General features: G+C 48.8%; 1 protein-coding gene across 1 annotated transcript; it reads left to right on the forward strand.

Annotated features, from left to right (window-relative positions):
* Window positions 1–3437: 3437 nt before the first annotated feature.
* On the forward strand, window positions 3438–6425 carry Gfra4 (GDNF family receptor alpha 4). The gene is made up of 6 exons (XM_051183152.1): window positions 3438–3483; window positions 4592–5078; window positions 5128–5237; window positions 5326–5460; window positions 6251–6342; window positions 6408–6425. The coding sequence occupies exons 1-6, from the start codon at window positions 3438–3440 to the stop codon at window positions 6423–6425; spliced, it is 888 nt and encodes a 295-aa protein (XP_051039109.1).
* Window positions 6426–15716: the final 9291 nt, after the last annotated feature.

Consider the following 15716-nt stretch of genomic DNA (forward strand, 5'->3'; position numbering starts at 1 on the left):
CTCCCTTCCCTAAACGCCAGCTCATGGGCTCTCCTCCCTACAGTTACTTCTTATAACCCTGCAGCTGTACCCCCCACCCCCTCCTCCGCTCTGCTCCTGCTTCTCTGTCCCCTGCTATTGTCCCCTCCCTCACACTTAGCCCTGTCATGTCCAAGCTGCTGGCCACATTCAGTCTCCTTTCTTTCTGCTCTGGATGCCTCACCCCCCAGATGCGTCCGACTGCTCTCTCCCATACAAAAACCCTCCTCTTAGCCTACCATGGAGAGGGCATGTCTTCTTTATACAGGGTTTTACTTAGTTCTCTTAAAGGGAGACTAAATAAACAGGACAGCAGGTTAAGCCCTAAGCGACTTCATGGTGTATTAACTTGGACGTGAGGTCCAGAAAAAGTTAAATCTCTCTGAAAGAAGGAGATATTTTCATAAAATTCTATATGGCACACAACAGCTCGAGGCCTGCATGGGAAAGAAACGACTGTGGTGAGCAGGCTGAGTCCAGCCTACTCACTGCCTTTGCCCAGGAGAGAGCCAATTGTGGTGAATAGACCCAGTCCAGGCCACTAATTGCTTTTTCCAGGCTTGTTCTTTAAGAATTGTATTTATATTTTAGATAGCTTTTAAAAAAGAAAACTATGAATGTGACAATTAGATCAGCATAAACTTTAGTATTCATAACTAGAATTTTGTTGGGACACAGCCGGCTGCTTTTTTGTGTTGATTGATTGAGGGCATTCTCTGCTACAGGGACTATCTGGGGAAGCTGCAAATACATACATCTAACCCCTTCTGGCTCGGCTTTTGCAGACAGTGTGTCCCACAGTGCATTGCTACACCCCTGGAGCAGTTTTTTCAGCTGCTCAAAAGTTCTCGTGGAACAGTAACACTGTACTGGGTCATAATGCCCTGTTGCTCCTCAACATTGGAAGGAAATCATCTTTAGGCTCAATGCTGTGTAACAACACAGAAGGCTGTATTAGGTTTTATCAGGTGGAATAAAACAGGTACTGAACATTTGCCTCTACCCCCAATCCTTCTTTTCCTGGCAGGGCTCCAACACATCATGGTCTGCCTGCACTGACTCTGGGCTGACTGCTGACCCAGTATGTAAGCCTGCCTGCCCAGTGATCTGCCAGTCCCCAAGGCCCCCAGGTCAGTGCACGGAGGCAGTCCCACCCTGGGCTTTCCAGCAGCTGGCAAGCTCTACCCCAACCTGCTCCAGCCCCTCCATCTGCAGGACTCTTTCAGAGGACCGGAGTTTGAATCCCAACAATTAAGTAGACTGCTCTCAACTCTAGCTCTAGGGGATCTGGCGCCCAAAAAACACCTAGCCAGAATTCTTGTCAAGGGTGAGGACAGGTGAAGGAGAGAGAAAATATACAGGGGAAATTGCACAGGGCTCCTAAAAGGGCTGCTTCCTTTCTTGTGGGAATAGTGGGAGGGAGGACCTGGGTGAGAAGGTGAGCCACTCTGATAAAATGCTTCACTCTGAGCCCCCAGGCAGATTCCCAGCTCTGTTTCCATTCCTATCCTATCCTGATGCTAGATGTCAGCTTGAGCTCCATAAAATTTTGCCCTCTCCACATTTTGGTCTGCTTTCCCTGAGCAGTCAATTCTTTACCTTCCCCATACAATGAACTCCCCATTACAGAGGGTATGGGGAGATGGCTCAATTGGTAAAGTCCCACACAAGCATGAGAACCTGAATTCAATCCACAGCAATCCTGTAACAAGCTGAGTGCAGCAACCCCATGGGGAGATGAAGACAGGAGGAACCCTGGGGCTTGCTGGCCATTCCAGCTGAGACAATTGACATAGGTTGGGTGTGTGTGTGGCATGTGTGTGTGTGGCATGCATGCATGCATGCATACCTATACACATGGGTACACACTCACACATGCACGCGCGCGCGCACACACACACACACACACACACTGTTTAAAGAAAGAATAGAGATTAAAAAATATTGAGAGGCTGCCTCACTTGGGAGGAGGTACGGTAATGTAGTGTGGGATCCTGGATATGATTTTTTTCCATTTTATTAATTATGTGTTCTCGGCAGGGGGCGGGGGGGGGGAGCATGCCTTGCCAGAGAACTACTTTCGGGAGTTGGTTCACTTCTGCCCTATGGGTCCAGACTGAACTCAGGGTGTTAGGCGTAGTGGCAGAAGTCTTTACTTACCGAGCCATCTTGCCACCCTTTGTGTTTTGAGAACAAAATCTTAGTGTAGCCCAGGCTAGTATGAAACACCTGATCCTTCTACCTCCACCCACCCCTAAGTACTAGGTTTACAGGTGTATCCCGCTGTGCCCCAGCCTTGGAAAACTGGAGAATTTAAATGGCCCATAGTTTACATCATAGTGTTGCACCATTATTAATTTCTGAGTGTTGATCTTTGTGACATGACCACATCAAAAAGCTGGGTTTAGAATCTGTGGGGGCATCAACATTTCCACAACTTTTCTATAAGTGTAAAACCAGTGAATGAAAGCTGACAATAAGATTATAAAGAAAGAAAAAGAACAATTGTTATTTCCTAAAGTTACTGGCTCAGCATGGAGGAAACAAGGTCTTGTGGGATTGTTGAGTGTTGCTGGGGGTGTATGAGGCTTCCTGGGGAATGTAAAAAATACCTGTTTATTTAAGACAGGGATCTGACAACAGGTCAAAGAAACTACTCTGCAAAAGTCCAACTTGGCAAATACATGAGTTTATTGGGATTACTTAAAATAATATGGGTGATGGGCTACTTACAGGGGCATGAACGCCATCAAAACACCCATCCAAACCTGGGTGGTGACTTGTGAAGCTCTGACCCTGAAGCTCTCTGCATGGCTGGCAGGCAGCTCTGCCCCACACGTCAGGGGTCTTCTGTTCACAGCTGCTGCTATAATCTTGAGAAGGGGCACAGGTATCAAGGTCAGACTTGGGGTGGCCCAGCTGAACACAAAGCTGGGGTTCCAGACACTGTACAGCAGGGGCACAGGGTTAGGGGTCCCTAGATCTAGAGCACAAGTCATTTCAAGCCTGCCTTCCAGCACTGTGGCTTTTCCTTTAGTCGCTCTCATACAATCCCACCTTGTCCTCACGCATCTCAGCTTTCGCAGACATGTGAGGTTCAATTCTTGTTTAATTGTGCGTCTCATGAAGCCCCCACCACCCCCGCCCCCAGGAGGAACTGTTCACACTAGGAGCCAACTGCTTGTAATCAGCAGGTACTCTAGTGCTCTGAGTCCATTCAGGCAATTTCAGGCCCTGGCTCAGAGACTTTGGATCCACCCGAAGGTACAATCTGGGGGGTGGGGACAATGTGACGGGAGCAGGGTGTGATTTCCTCTATAAAGGCTCCGCTATCAGTCCAGACACCAGGGTGCCCGCTGCCCTCCAGGCTCAGGCTCTAGGAAGGAGGCACCTGTCCATCTGGGGCTCTGCCAATCGTTATGGCCTGCTGCTTGGCGTCTGTATTCCTGCTGCTGCAGCTGCTGGGTGAGAACCGGTCCTCTCCTTGGTCTTGGCCCTTGCCCTCTCTGATCTGATCCTCGGGGACAAGGTGGGATTGCATCAGAGTGACTAAAGGAAATGCTGGAATGCTGGAAGGCATGTTTGTGCTCTATGTCCAGGGACTCTGCCCATGTTGTACAGTGCCTGGAACCTCATCTTTAGGTTCAGCTGAGCCAACCCCTCCCAAGTCTGGCCTTGATACTTGTGCCCCAGGAACTTTCTTTTTCCTTTCCTCTCCCCATCCCCCAAATGCGGTCTTCAGAGCTCCTGCTCTGGGGAGTTCCACAGTGACCCTTGGAGACTTCTGTGTCTCACAGCCAATGCTCCACCTTCCTTCCGGACTGCCCCTTCTCCACCAGGGGCATCGCAGAAGGGATTGCCTTCTGAGGTGCAGTGTGGAGAATGGAGGAGACCTTGGAGCTGAGATGTGCCATGTTGAGTGGATCACATTTAAGGGTGATGGATGTCAGACCAGTCTTAGCAAGAGGATGGATGGGGAAAGGAATATCATAAGCTGAGTTTGGTGACTTGGGGCTTGGAAAGTTTGGCAGATGCCCCGGCTTGGCTGGATTTGGAGATGTCCAGCAGCAAGTCTGGACACAGCTGCCAGGTCTACCAACTTCTGATGTGAAGTGTCAGGCATTTTCCCTTCCTCGACTGGGTTGTCATCTATCACTTACCTTTATCTTCACTGAACATCCAGGTATCCATCTCAGGAAGAACCGCTAAGGCTCTTCAACACACAGTACCTTTTCAGTGAATCCAATGTCTAGAGTCCCCCTTTGCTGGTCCAGAACCAGAGTTCAGGTGGGGAAGGACAAACGAGACTCGGGAGGTACAGGTCAGGATAGAAGGAGGACCAGAAACCTGTAGATTCACCCAAGGGGTTTCCATGTATCAGAGACGGAGACATCAGTGTGTCAAAAGGAGGATGAGGGATGCCATTTCCAAAATCGGATAAGGTGGAGCTGAGGAAGCATGTGGCAGTTATGGAGATGGTGGTAGAGGCTGGACCTCAGATTCTGGAGAAAGCCCAGACCCAGCCTCCCAGTGTTGCATCCATTTACAAGATGAGTAGAGACCCCCTCCTCAGCGCCAAAAGTTCATACCTATGGACCACACTCTCTCCCCTTGGGTCTGGGCACTCCCAAACTCCGTAGTGAGGAATGGGAGAGAATCAAGCTCGGGGGACTGCAGCCTGCCTGTCCCTCACCAGGGTCTGCGAGCTCCACCGGCGGGAATCGCTGCGTGGCCGCGGCCGAGGCGTGCACAGCAGACGCGCAGTGCCAGCAGCTGCGCTCGGAGTACGTGGCACGATGCCTGGGCCGGGCGGCGCCCGGGGACTGGAGCGGACCCGGGGTCTGCGTGCGCTCCCGCTGTCGCCGTGCCCTGCGCCGCTTCTTCGCCCGTGGGCCTCCGGCGCTCACGCATGCGCTGCTCTTCTGCGGGTGCGAGAGCCCCGCGTGCGCCGAGCGCCGGCGTCAAACCTTCGCTCCGGCCTGCGCGTTCGCGGGCCCCGGGCCGGCGCCGCCCTCTTGCCTGAAGGCCCGGGACCGCTGCGAGCGTAGCCGCCTGTGCAGGTGCGTGCGGGACGGGCTGGGCCGCTCACCGCCGTCCGGGCGCGCGCAGGCCTCGTCTCCTTGCCTTCCAGGCCTCGTGCGCTCCCGCGCCCGGCTCCCGCGACAGCTGCCCGGAGGAGCGGGGCCCGCGTTGTCTGCTCGCCTACGCAGGCCTCATAGGTACGGGGGCCGGCCGGGCTCATGCGGGCGGGGCGGGGCGGCGGCGGCGGGCTCGGGGAGCCCATCACGCGCCCTGGGGTCCCTGCAGGAACTGCAGTCACCCCCAACTACCTGGACAACGTGAGCGCGCGCGTCACGCCCTGGTGCAGCTGTGGGGACAGCGGAAACCGGTTGGAAGAGTGTGAAGCCTTCCACAAGCTCTTTACAAGGAATCCGTGCTTGGGTGAGGGGCTGGAGAGCCAGGATGTCTATGGCCCAGTCCAAGCCGCCTGGCCCCTGGGAGTCCTTAAAATGTTCATGTTGCTTTTTTTGGCGTGGGCGATGGGCGGTGTGCACATGCCATATGGATAGAAGTCAAGAGGACAACTTGTGAGAGTCTCTCCTTCACGGTGTGGGTCCCCCGGGGCAGAACTAGGGTCTTCAGTTTTGGTGGCTGGGGCCTTTACCTGCTGAGCTGTCCTACTGGCTTACGTGAGCCCACTTTAGATGGAATGAAAGCGATATTCTTTGAGTAGCTGTTGTTTTGAGATCGCAGATCACAAGAGAATTCTAGAGGTGTCAAGGGTCTCTAGGGGTTGGAAGGGATGAGTTTAAAACGCACCCAATGGGCTGGAATTGGCAGAGACTCCCACTTTGGCACTAATGAGGCGTTTTTGTTTTTGTTTTTTTTGTTTTTTTTTGTTTTTTTTTTTCCTTGATGGCTCTCTGCTGCTGATTTTGCCATGGGGTAGGTAAAACGAGTTACTTAATCCCAGAGTTCTGTTTGAAACTGGTCTCTGCCACTTAGTAGCTGAAAGTTAAACTCTTATTAATTCTGGTTGTGTTCACTTGTGAGGTGGGGTGACACTTGCCAGGCTCTTCTGTGAGGATGAAGACTAGTTTGTGGGCTACTCAGCACAGCCACCCTGTAATATGCACCTCCCAGCTCAGGTCATGCTTGCAGGTCCCAGGGAGTATGTCGGTCTGTCCCAGAGGAGGGGGCCAAGTCTTCTCTGAATGTCTCCACTCCACAGATGGTGCCATGACAGCCTTTAACATCTTGTGGCCCTCAATTCTGCAGGACTGGATGAACCCGTATCAGAATACAGGGCACCGTTTCCCACAGGTAGGCGTGGGAGAGGGTGGGGCGTTAGCAGTTTCTGCACTATTCCCTTCTACACTACCCTTCAGGCCAAGGTGGGGACATGAGTGGCTTGAGAAGGGTTGGAGGCAGACGCAGTGTCCATTTGTCCTCACTCCCCTCCCCAGGTGTCCTCGATGTCCATACTCACTGCCTTGGCTCTCCATGTCCTGCTCTGATTAGGAAGGTGGGCGTGGACAGCACACGCTGACTGCCACGTCTCTGCCTACTGCTCACACCTCCTGCTCGCTGAAAGGAAACTTCTCGCTCTCCTGTCTCATAGGCCTCTGTCTGTTCTCGGGATTGAGGGCTGAGGCTGGGGTCTGACTGGAAAGCCTCTGGTCCTTTTGCCAGCAGGTGTCTTGGCTGTCTTCCTGAAATGGTCACCTGTAGATGAGGCCTCACTGGCCCCCAGGTCTTACAGAGCTGGGCAGAGACTACCCCCACTCCTAGATTTTGGAACTGTCGTCTTTGGAGTAGACCAGGCACTAAGGAGATCATATGGACAGACCCGCAGGCAAAGCTTTCCAGTCAGCAGTGGTGCTGTTACTCACCGTTAAGCCCAAGTCCTGGCCCAGGAGTAGTAGTGGCTTTGCTTGCCACTTAGGACAAGCTGCTGTGTAGACATTAGAGAGAGATTCAGCCCCCCCTCGGCATTCCGCTGGCTGTACGGCCTCCCTTCCTGTGGTTTCCCTAGCACAGCACTCAATAAACACATGTGCAACGAGACCATCCTTGTTTTCTGTCATCTGTCCTGGAAACATGGAGACCTGTGTGGCCTTGGATGCCCCCAGAACTACTCTTGGTCTGAATACCTGAGAATGAATATACCTGCCTCCAGAACAGCAGCCACCAACTGAGACTGAGTGCTTGTGCTGCACCACCTTTGCGGACTCAAAGCTGGGGCTGGCTGGTGTTACCAGGCAGCTCCTAGTTTTAGTCAGGCCTCCCCTACCTGAGGATATGTCAAAGTGGGTTGAGCAAGCGCCTGAGCAAACTGGGCTTCAGGTACATCTGTCTCCAGAGCTCTTGAGGTTGCTAGTGTTCACATAGCTGCTCAGTAGCTAAGGAAAGGCCCCGCTAAGGGCTAGGTTCCGATGCCGCCATGCTCGAGCTTTCAGCTGTCTTAGCATCTCAGCAAAGAAAAGGCAGTTCCTTTCTAGCTGGCATTCATGAATGGTGCCTGATGGTCTGGTGTGGCCATGGACCTGGTTTACCAGGGCTACACAGAGACACCATGTCCCAAAAGTGGAATGATTCTAAATGAAAATATAATTCTGGGTAGAAAGTGCAAACATAAACCTTCCAAACTTGCAGGAAAATGAAGTGAAACAGTGATACCCCACAGCTGCTGGTGGTCCCTGTCCTAAGGCCAAGCACCTGTCACACACTGGGGCCAAAGAGTCCACTTTATACAGCAGAGGTATGGCTACCTTATAGATCTAGAGGAGGGTTATCTGAGAAGGCCCAAAACACAATCTCATGTCTCCTTCATAAAGTCCGTGCAGAGGGAGGTAGTTCAAGGACAGGCCTTAGGAAAGAATGTGATGCCCAGAGCCACCGCAACTTAAAGGAGGCAGAGCCTGGATCTCAAGAGTCTCCAGAGGGAACAAAGGACTTCGTAAAAACAACAAGCAAACAAACAAAACCTACCGAAACTGGTAAATGTTACAGCCATCCCAGAAAACTAGTAGAACTGCCTGTTTGCTTGTTTTGTTTCTTTTGCTTCTACCTAAAGAGGTCCTGGCTTATGTAGGGTGCTTTGGCAAGGTGTCTTAAGGCTGAGTCCAGCTTTATCCTTCCTGTCTCCCCTTCATCACAGATGAGGGTTAGCCTCCCATCCTGCCAGGAAGCTGTCTTGTGTACACACCCTAGAATTGCCATCCTGGCCTCATGCCTGGGTCTCTGGTACCTGTTGTCAGCATTGGTTTTTGCAGGTGGCATGGGTGAGGTGAGGCAGAAAGGCAGGTTCAGAAGCATCCATAGATTTACTGGTGGAAACTTCACGGCTCATCTATGTTCCTCTGGCTTGAGGCCCAGGAACCAGGTGCAAAGTTGATGTGGAAACCACTTAACTGGCCACCCTTCCCGTACCCTCCCTAAATGAATCAGGGATAGCTAAGTTCTTTAAACCAGCTCATTTTTGCAGGAAATAAGGACTCTGGCCAATGAAACTGATAGGGAACAGAGAACATCCTCAGAAGGAGGGGAGAGGAAGAGGGATGGTAATGAGAGAGGTACAGAGACCACAACTCTCAGAAACAGGACTGACTGCCAGACACTGAGCAAACCTGAGCCCCATGATTGATTGCCCTCAGTTCCCTTGCCTTCTTATATAATCTGCCAGCTGGTGATAAGACAGGACAGATCTCTAGATGTTAACCCACAGATTGCTAGGCAGGAACACGGCCCCTACCTTGTGGGTCTGCAGACTTAACTTAGGCCTGGGTTTTTTGCTAGGTCCACACTGTAGGGTAAAACATCCAAGCCTACTTTTGGGTTTGAAAATCCACCAAACCTTACCAATCCCTGAGCCCCAAAACCCACCAGTTCCTGGGCTGGGATTGAAATCTCACCAATCTCTACCCTGGCAAACTCAATCCCTAAGAAACCTGCTCAGTCTGTGTCCTGCTCAGTTCCCTGCTTCTCACCCAAGCACAGGGTGCTGCTGTCTTTCCCAGTAGATTGCTTGTGTGCTGTTTATTGTGTAGTGTGACTTCTGACTGCCAGGATACCTTCCCCTCAGAGCTGCAACACCTCCATTGGGCAAATCCCTCCCCAGGGCTGTAACACACATCCCCTAACACCGAGTCACTGAGTCAGGTGTTATATCTACTGGTGACTAAATATTCAGGAGGCTAAGGCAAAAAGATGATGAATTTGAGGCAGACTGATTGTATAGTGAGACCTTTTCTCAAAACACCAAAATAAGGAACCAAATGAATTCTCAGACCAAGAAAGGATAAAGAGAAAAATTAAGATGATATAATACAAAGCTCCAAGGGCAGGAATTGAGCAACCTAGAAAGCTTAACGCAGACAGGTGTTGGAATGTTTTGTAGCAGTTTCCTCTGAGGTGAAAATCTGCCTACTGAGAGGCAAACTTATCAAGACAGGAAAAAGAGAAGTCAAACAACAGGATATCTTAGGACAGAATGTTTACAAAGAGGTGAGGCTCGCAGTCCTCAGGGAAGCTTGTAAACACAAAAGGTGGTGTATGATGGGGAGTAAAAGGCATTTGTGAACTGCCCAACGGGTGCTGTGAACCAGGCCTGGGTCCTGTGGAGGAACAGCAAATGCTCTTCACTCTCTATTTCCTTCTTTTCAAACAGGGACCCTCCCACTCTGAAACTGAGATTGACCTTGAACTCATTATGTAACACAAGATGACTTCAAACTTGGGATAATCTTCCTGTCTAGTGCTCCAAAATGCTGGGTTTGGGGCTGGAATGATGGCTCAGCACCTACTACTCTTGAAGAGAAACTGGGTTCCATTCCCAGCACCCACATGGTACCTCACACTGTAACTCCCGTCCAAGTGTATCATGTACTCTCTCCTGGATTCTGTAGACACTATGCACACATGGTGTACATGCAAACACTTGTGCACAGAAAAACAAAAACAGACCTTTAAAACACAAAGTCCTAGGGTTCTAAGACCTGGTTTAGAATTCAACTCATGATGACTTGCTCAATGCAAGTGGTGCAGATTTATAATCCCAAAACTTGGGAGGTGGGAACAGGAGGATCAAAGTTCAAGGCTATTCTTGATCACAAAGCAAAATTGAGGCCAGCCTGGACTGCTCTTCCAGAGGATCAGACTACTTTCTCTGGCCTCTGTGGCCACATGTGTATACAAACCTGTGGGCAAATTACTCATATACATAAAATAAATATTAAAAAAAACAGTCAAGTACAATTATTTCCAACTTTTCTCCCCCAGTTCAGTGGTTCTCAATGTTCTTAGTGTTGTGGTCCTTTAATACAGTTCCTCATGTTGTAGTGACCCCAACCATAAAATAGTTTCGTTGGTACTTCATAACTGTACTTTTGCTACTGTTATGAATTATAATGTTTGTATCTGATAGGTGACCCCCAGAGGGGTAATGATGCACAGGTTGAGAATTACCTCTCTACCTAAATATTGTTGGTTTGCTTTCCAAGCTATTAACCAAACAACCTCCCACCTGACAGGACCTCGAAGCTGCCTGCCTGCTGCCCTTTCCCTTTCCCACTGCCTGCCTCTAGCCACAAAGCCAGTGTCAAACAGTTCCAGTTTAATAACAGGCACGTGGTTCTCCAAGGTACAGATTTGAAAAATAAAGTGTTAATCCAGCCTTTCATTGGTACAAAGCTGTAGTGACTGTCCTCTGAGCCAAGCTACCACCATACTGGGGCAAAAGATCATCCCATCTGAATTTATTGACAATTTATACCCCTGCATGGAGAGGTGGCATAGGCCTGAGATTCTAACCTGAGTATCCCTACTGTGGTGGTTTGAAAAAATAAAATGACCCCCAAAGCAAGTGGCACTACTAGGAGGTATGGCCTTGTTGGGTGATGTTTGTCACTGGAGGTGGACTTTGAATTCTCATATATGCTCAAGCCACATCCAGTGTCTCAGACCACTTCCTGTTGCCTGCTAGTCAAGATGTAAGGATTCTCAGCACCTTCCCCAGCAACAGATCTGCTTGCACACTACCGTACTTCCAGCCACCATGCTTCCCACCATAATAGACTAAATCTTTGAAACAGTAAGCTTCTACCCCAATTAAATGCTTTATAAGAGTTGCCATGGTCATAGTGTCTCTTCACAGCAAAAGAAACCCCATGACACCTGCTACCTGTTGCATGCAACTGTGCCTTAACTGCACGTAGCCTGGTGGAAGAGCTATTACACACAGTATCTACCATGGAAAACTAAGAGTGGGAGCTCCATCTATGAGGCTATGGGGAAGCCCTCATCCCAGCTGGGTAAGGCTTTTTTAGGTGTGAGTTGTTAAGGGGAGGAACACCCACATTTCTGCAAGTAATCCCTCATCTATGTTTTATAAGGAAGCCCAATAAACTCATTTGGTTGCCTAGTGAACGTTGGTGGAATCATTCCTTTTTTTGTTGGGACCTTGGAAGGGACAGGCATAGCTTACATTTTTCTCTGGGAAGGAATTTTAGCAACAAAAGCCCACAATAGCTTTTGCTGATTAGGTGGTTTGCGTGTAAGGAACAGCTCAGGGACTCATGTTCCTTCCAACACCTTAAGCCACGAAATCCAGGGAAGATCCCAAATGAAAACATTTAATGTGTAAAGTTAGCACTTTCCTAACATTTCATCAGCCACAATAGTTCACCAGCAAAACTGGGTGAACACACAGCATCATCTCTGCTAGGGTTTGTTCATTTCGTGCCAGGGTCTCACCACGTAGCCTAGGCTGGCCTCGAGCCAGCAGCGGCTGTCTGCCTCAGTCTACCAAGTTGCTGGTCCACTAGGTGATTATCCTGTTGGTGGCTCCCAAGTTTCAAAGTCCTTCTCAAGCTGGTGGCTGCCACAGGCCCGTCACCCCCCCCCCCAGCACCCTGGCTTCTGTACTCTGGCCTTATCCCCCTTGTGAGTGACCACCCACTTGTTTCCTTCCATTTTCAATGGCCTCGGTCTGCAACTCCTAGCACTGGGAGTCTGTACTGTGTGCTACTAGGAGCACTACTGTACCCACATGGAAGTGAAGCTGGGCACTCAGGAGGCCTTCAGACAAGGCTTTGTGAATGGAAATAACCTCACAAAAAGACCAGGACCAAACACAGACAGCGGCCAGAGGATGCCAGCCATGTACTAGGGCTGAAGTTTGGAGGAAGCCTACTCACTAGGCCCAGCAGTAGATATGATCAAGCTGAGAATGAGGCAAGATAGTGACAGAGCAATTATGGGGAAATGGGCAGGGAAAGGAACCTCATCTTGGAGTCTGATTAAACCCTCTCACCAGCTGAAAACCCAGAATTTAAGGGCAATTAAAGATACATGCTGTAGAAGCTACTGACAGAGTTAATATTCCTCTTTCATATATATTTTATGTTAAGAATCAATAAATAAGGCTTGAGGTCGAATGGGTATGATTTTGAGTCTATTGTGGAATATTCCTTTACATTGTGTGAAGATGTGTCATTGTCATTGGTTTAATAAAAATCTAAATGGCCAATAGCTAGGGACAGCAGGGACCTCTGGACAGAGAGATCTGGGGAGAGAGAATGGGGGTCTCAAGACAAGTGTGGAGGAAGCAGGATGGGCAGTACAGAATAAAGGTAACCAAGCCACATCAAAAAATGTAGATTAAAAGATACAGGTTAAGACTGATAGCTGGGAAGCCAGCATGGGAAGCCCACTGAACATGGGTCTCAGTTAGAAGGCCTGGGCAGTCCACAGGACCTCTGACAGTGGAACATTCCCCATGGAGGGATACTCCCTTAGCCCAGAGGCAGGAGGGAGGGCCAAGTCCCTACTCCAAATGATTTGACAGATTTTGTTGACCCCTCCTGGAAGGTACCACCCTCCCTGTGGAGTGGGGGGGTGAGATGAGAGGGTGATGGTGGGGGGGGCATGGGAGGGAGGGAGAGAAGGAGGAAGGGAAGGATAGAAGGAGGGAGGGAGAGGGAACTGGGATTGATATGTAAAATAAGAAAAATAAATAAATAAAAGATATGGGTTAATTTAAAGTATAAGAACTAGTGCGACAAGCCTAAGCTATAGGCCGAGTTTCATAATTAATAAGTCTCCGTGCCATTTTTTATGAGCTGTTAGCCCAAAGAAAACACATACATGGTTGCCTATAATCCCTGTTAGGTGCCTCTCAGCAACTCCTTGATGGTCTCTCATGCTGTTTCTTCACCCCTAGAAGTTCACCAAAGTCCTGCATGAGTACTGTAAAAGCCAAAGGAGCCAACCAACCAACAGCTACCACTACCCAAACAAACCAAACCAAACCCAATTAGCTGTGACTCTTTTCACAAGTCTGTACCCACATCTGGTCTATCTTCTTTCTATAGCTTTTCTTTGAGAAGCCTACTCCGCTGCTCTTCAGCAATCCTCCATAACCCCTAAAGTTACTTTGGGAATGGGGTAGGGTGAGGGAGCCATGGTCTTATCTATATGGCCCTGGCGGTCCTGGAACTTGCTATGTAGACCAGGCTGGCCTTGTTCTCTGAGATCTGATTGCTTCTGCCTCACAAGTGCTGGGGTAAAGGCTTGTACCATCATGCCCAGCACCCCTGTGCTTAATTAAGCCTATTACTAAAATATCCTCATCAGATCAACGAGATGGCTCCTGGCTAAAGATATTCACTGCTAAGTCTGACCTGAGTTTTATTTCCAGTTCTACAGGGTAAGAGAGAACTGATTCCCAAGAGTTGTCCTCTGACACATGCATCCCTCCCCCCAATAAGCAATATTTTAAAATATCCTGGGCTGGAGAGATGGCTCATTAGGTAAAGGTGCCTGCCACTAAGACTCTTCAGTTTGATTTTCAGGCCCCAGATGGAGGACAATTTCCATAAGTTTTGCTTTGCCCTCCACATGAATGCTGTGCTCACCCACATACACAGATGCAAATAAATATTAAAAGTAGTCTTTGCATTCCTTACTAAACAATGCTTCATGTTAATCGTGAAATTCTTTTCAGTACTGTGAGTAATTGTGAGTTGCAGTCCCTAATAGAGGGGAACTCTTCAGGCTGCTGAGGGTGGTAAGTATAGTTGTCTTTGTCCCCTCAACTGCTAATATACCGAATACAATGTAAATACAGAATAAAACAAAATCAGCATTAGCATTAAACACTCAGAACAAAACCCACGTTTTTACCAGATCTACTTTTATTTCAGAAGGAGTTTTGTATTATAGTATTTACTCTTGTTTATATACAAGTGCTTCACATTTGCATTTAAAATGCAGACCCCCCTTAATTTTCGTTCCTGATTAAATTACCTGTTATTTTACAATACAAAAAATACCAAAAATTGCAGTCCTAAATGTATGTATAACACCAACAATCCCAGCAATTAAATAGTTTACAATACTTACTCCATATTTACACAAGTGCAACAGATGCTAAATTACACATATTAACAAACTAAGCTTGGATCAAAACAATGAACTGTAAATAACCATAAAACATTTCTAGAGGCCGAATTAGTTCAGCAGGCTTTACTAGTGTTTTGTGCAGAGTCCAGGTCTGAGAGCAACTTCCGTTTTTTTTTTTTTTTTTAACCTTCAGGAGAGAAGGTGCCAGTTTCTCTGCACTTAAGAAGGCACCCTGAGGGTCCCCTGCAGACAGGTGCCTCGCTCCAGAGGCTCTGCTCAACCAGAGGCCATGCTGACATCTCAATCCAAAGCTCTGTTGGGGGCTGTGTGACCAGGATCAACTCTTCAGATTTCCTCAGGGAGCCAGGGCTCACCCCAAGAAGCTCCACTAGGGTGACAGCTGTGTCCAAAGAGCTGCATTTTCATCCCAGTCGCTGCAATAATGTTAGCTTAGCTCAGAAGTGTTTAGTATTTGTTCAGTTAAAGGATATCAAGGATCAAAGGTGCTCATAAAAACAGCACCCCCCCCCCAAGGAAGTGACTGACTCCCACCCTATACACTCACTCCACTATGTTGAAGGAGGATGGGCATTGGCAGGCTGTGGCATCTCCTACCCAGGATGCTCTGCTCTTGTTTGTCCAATTCACTAATGAGATCCCATCTTACACTTCAAGCCTTCCAGGTATTCTGGTATTTTTCTTTTGCTGCCAGTCTTCTTACAGGTTAGCCCAGGAGGCAATGGGTTGCTTTCTTGCCACATCTCCTTGGACCTTTCAGACCCCTGTCCAGGGAAGGAAGACCAGGAGGCGGACAGGAGGCTGAGGCGTAGGGAAATGGTGCTATTTATTAACAAATGGGGTTCCCAGATTTTAGTATAAAAAGAAGATGGTTCTCAGAAATGTCATTAAATTTTTTGACAAAGCTACAACAGAATACGGCCTAGAGCCCCTTTGCAAAGTAACAGAACTCATCAAGACCAGACTGGTCACTCCACAGAGATGCCAGAAGTCACAAGGAGCATTTGAAATGCACAAAAGTGATAAACACTCTTGCTTCCTGAGTTCTCTCATGTACTGCTGTGTAAACGGACTCACTGTCTGGCTCTTCATAGGTTTGTTTTGAAATAGGCTCTTGCTATGTAGCCCAGGTTCTTTCTTTATTTGTGTTTTATGTGTACTGGGTGTTTTGCCTGCATGTTTCCTATGCAACACATGTGTGCAGCATCCGAGGAGGCCAGAGAGGGCATGGGATCATCTGAAACTGGAATTACAACTGGTTGTGAGCCACTATGTAG

The sequence above is a fragment of the Phodopus roborovskii genome, unplaced genomic scaffold (assembly GCF_943737965.1).
Source record: "Phodopus roborovskii unplaced genomic scaffold, PHOROB, whole genome shotgun sequence".
NCBI lineage: Eukaryota > Metazoa > Chordata > Mammalia > Rodentia > Cricetidae > Phodopus > Phodopus roborovskii.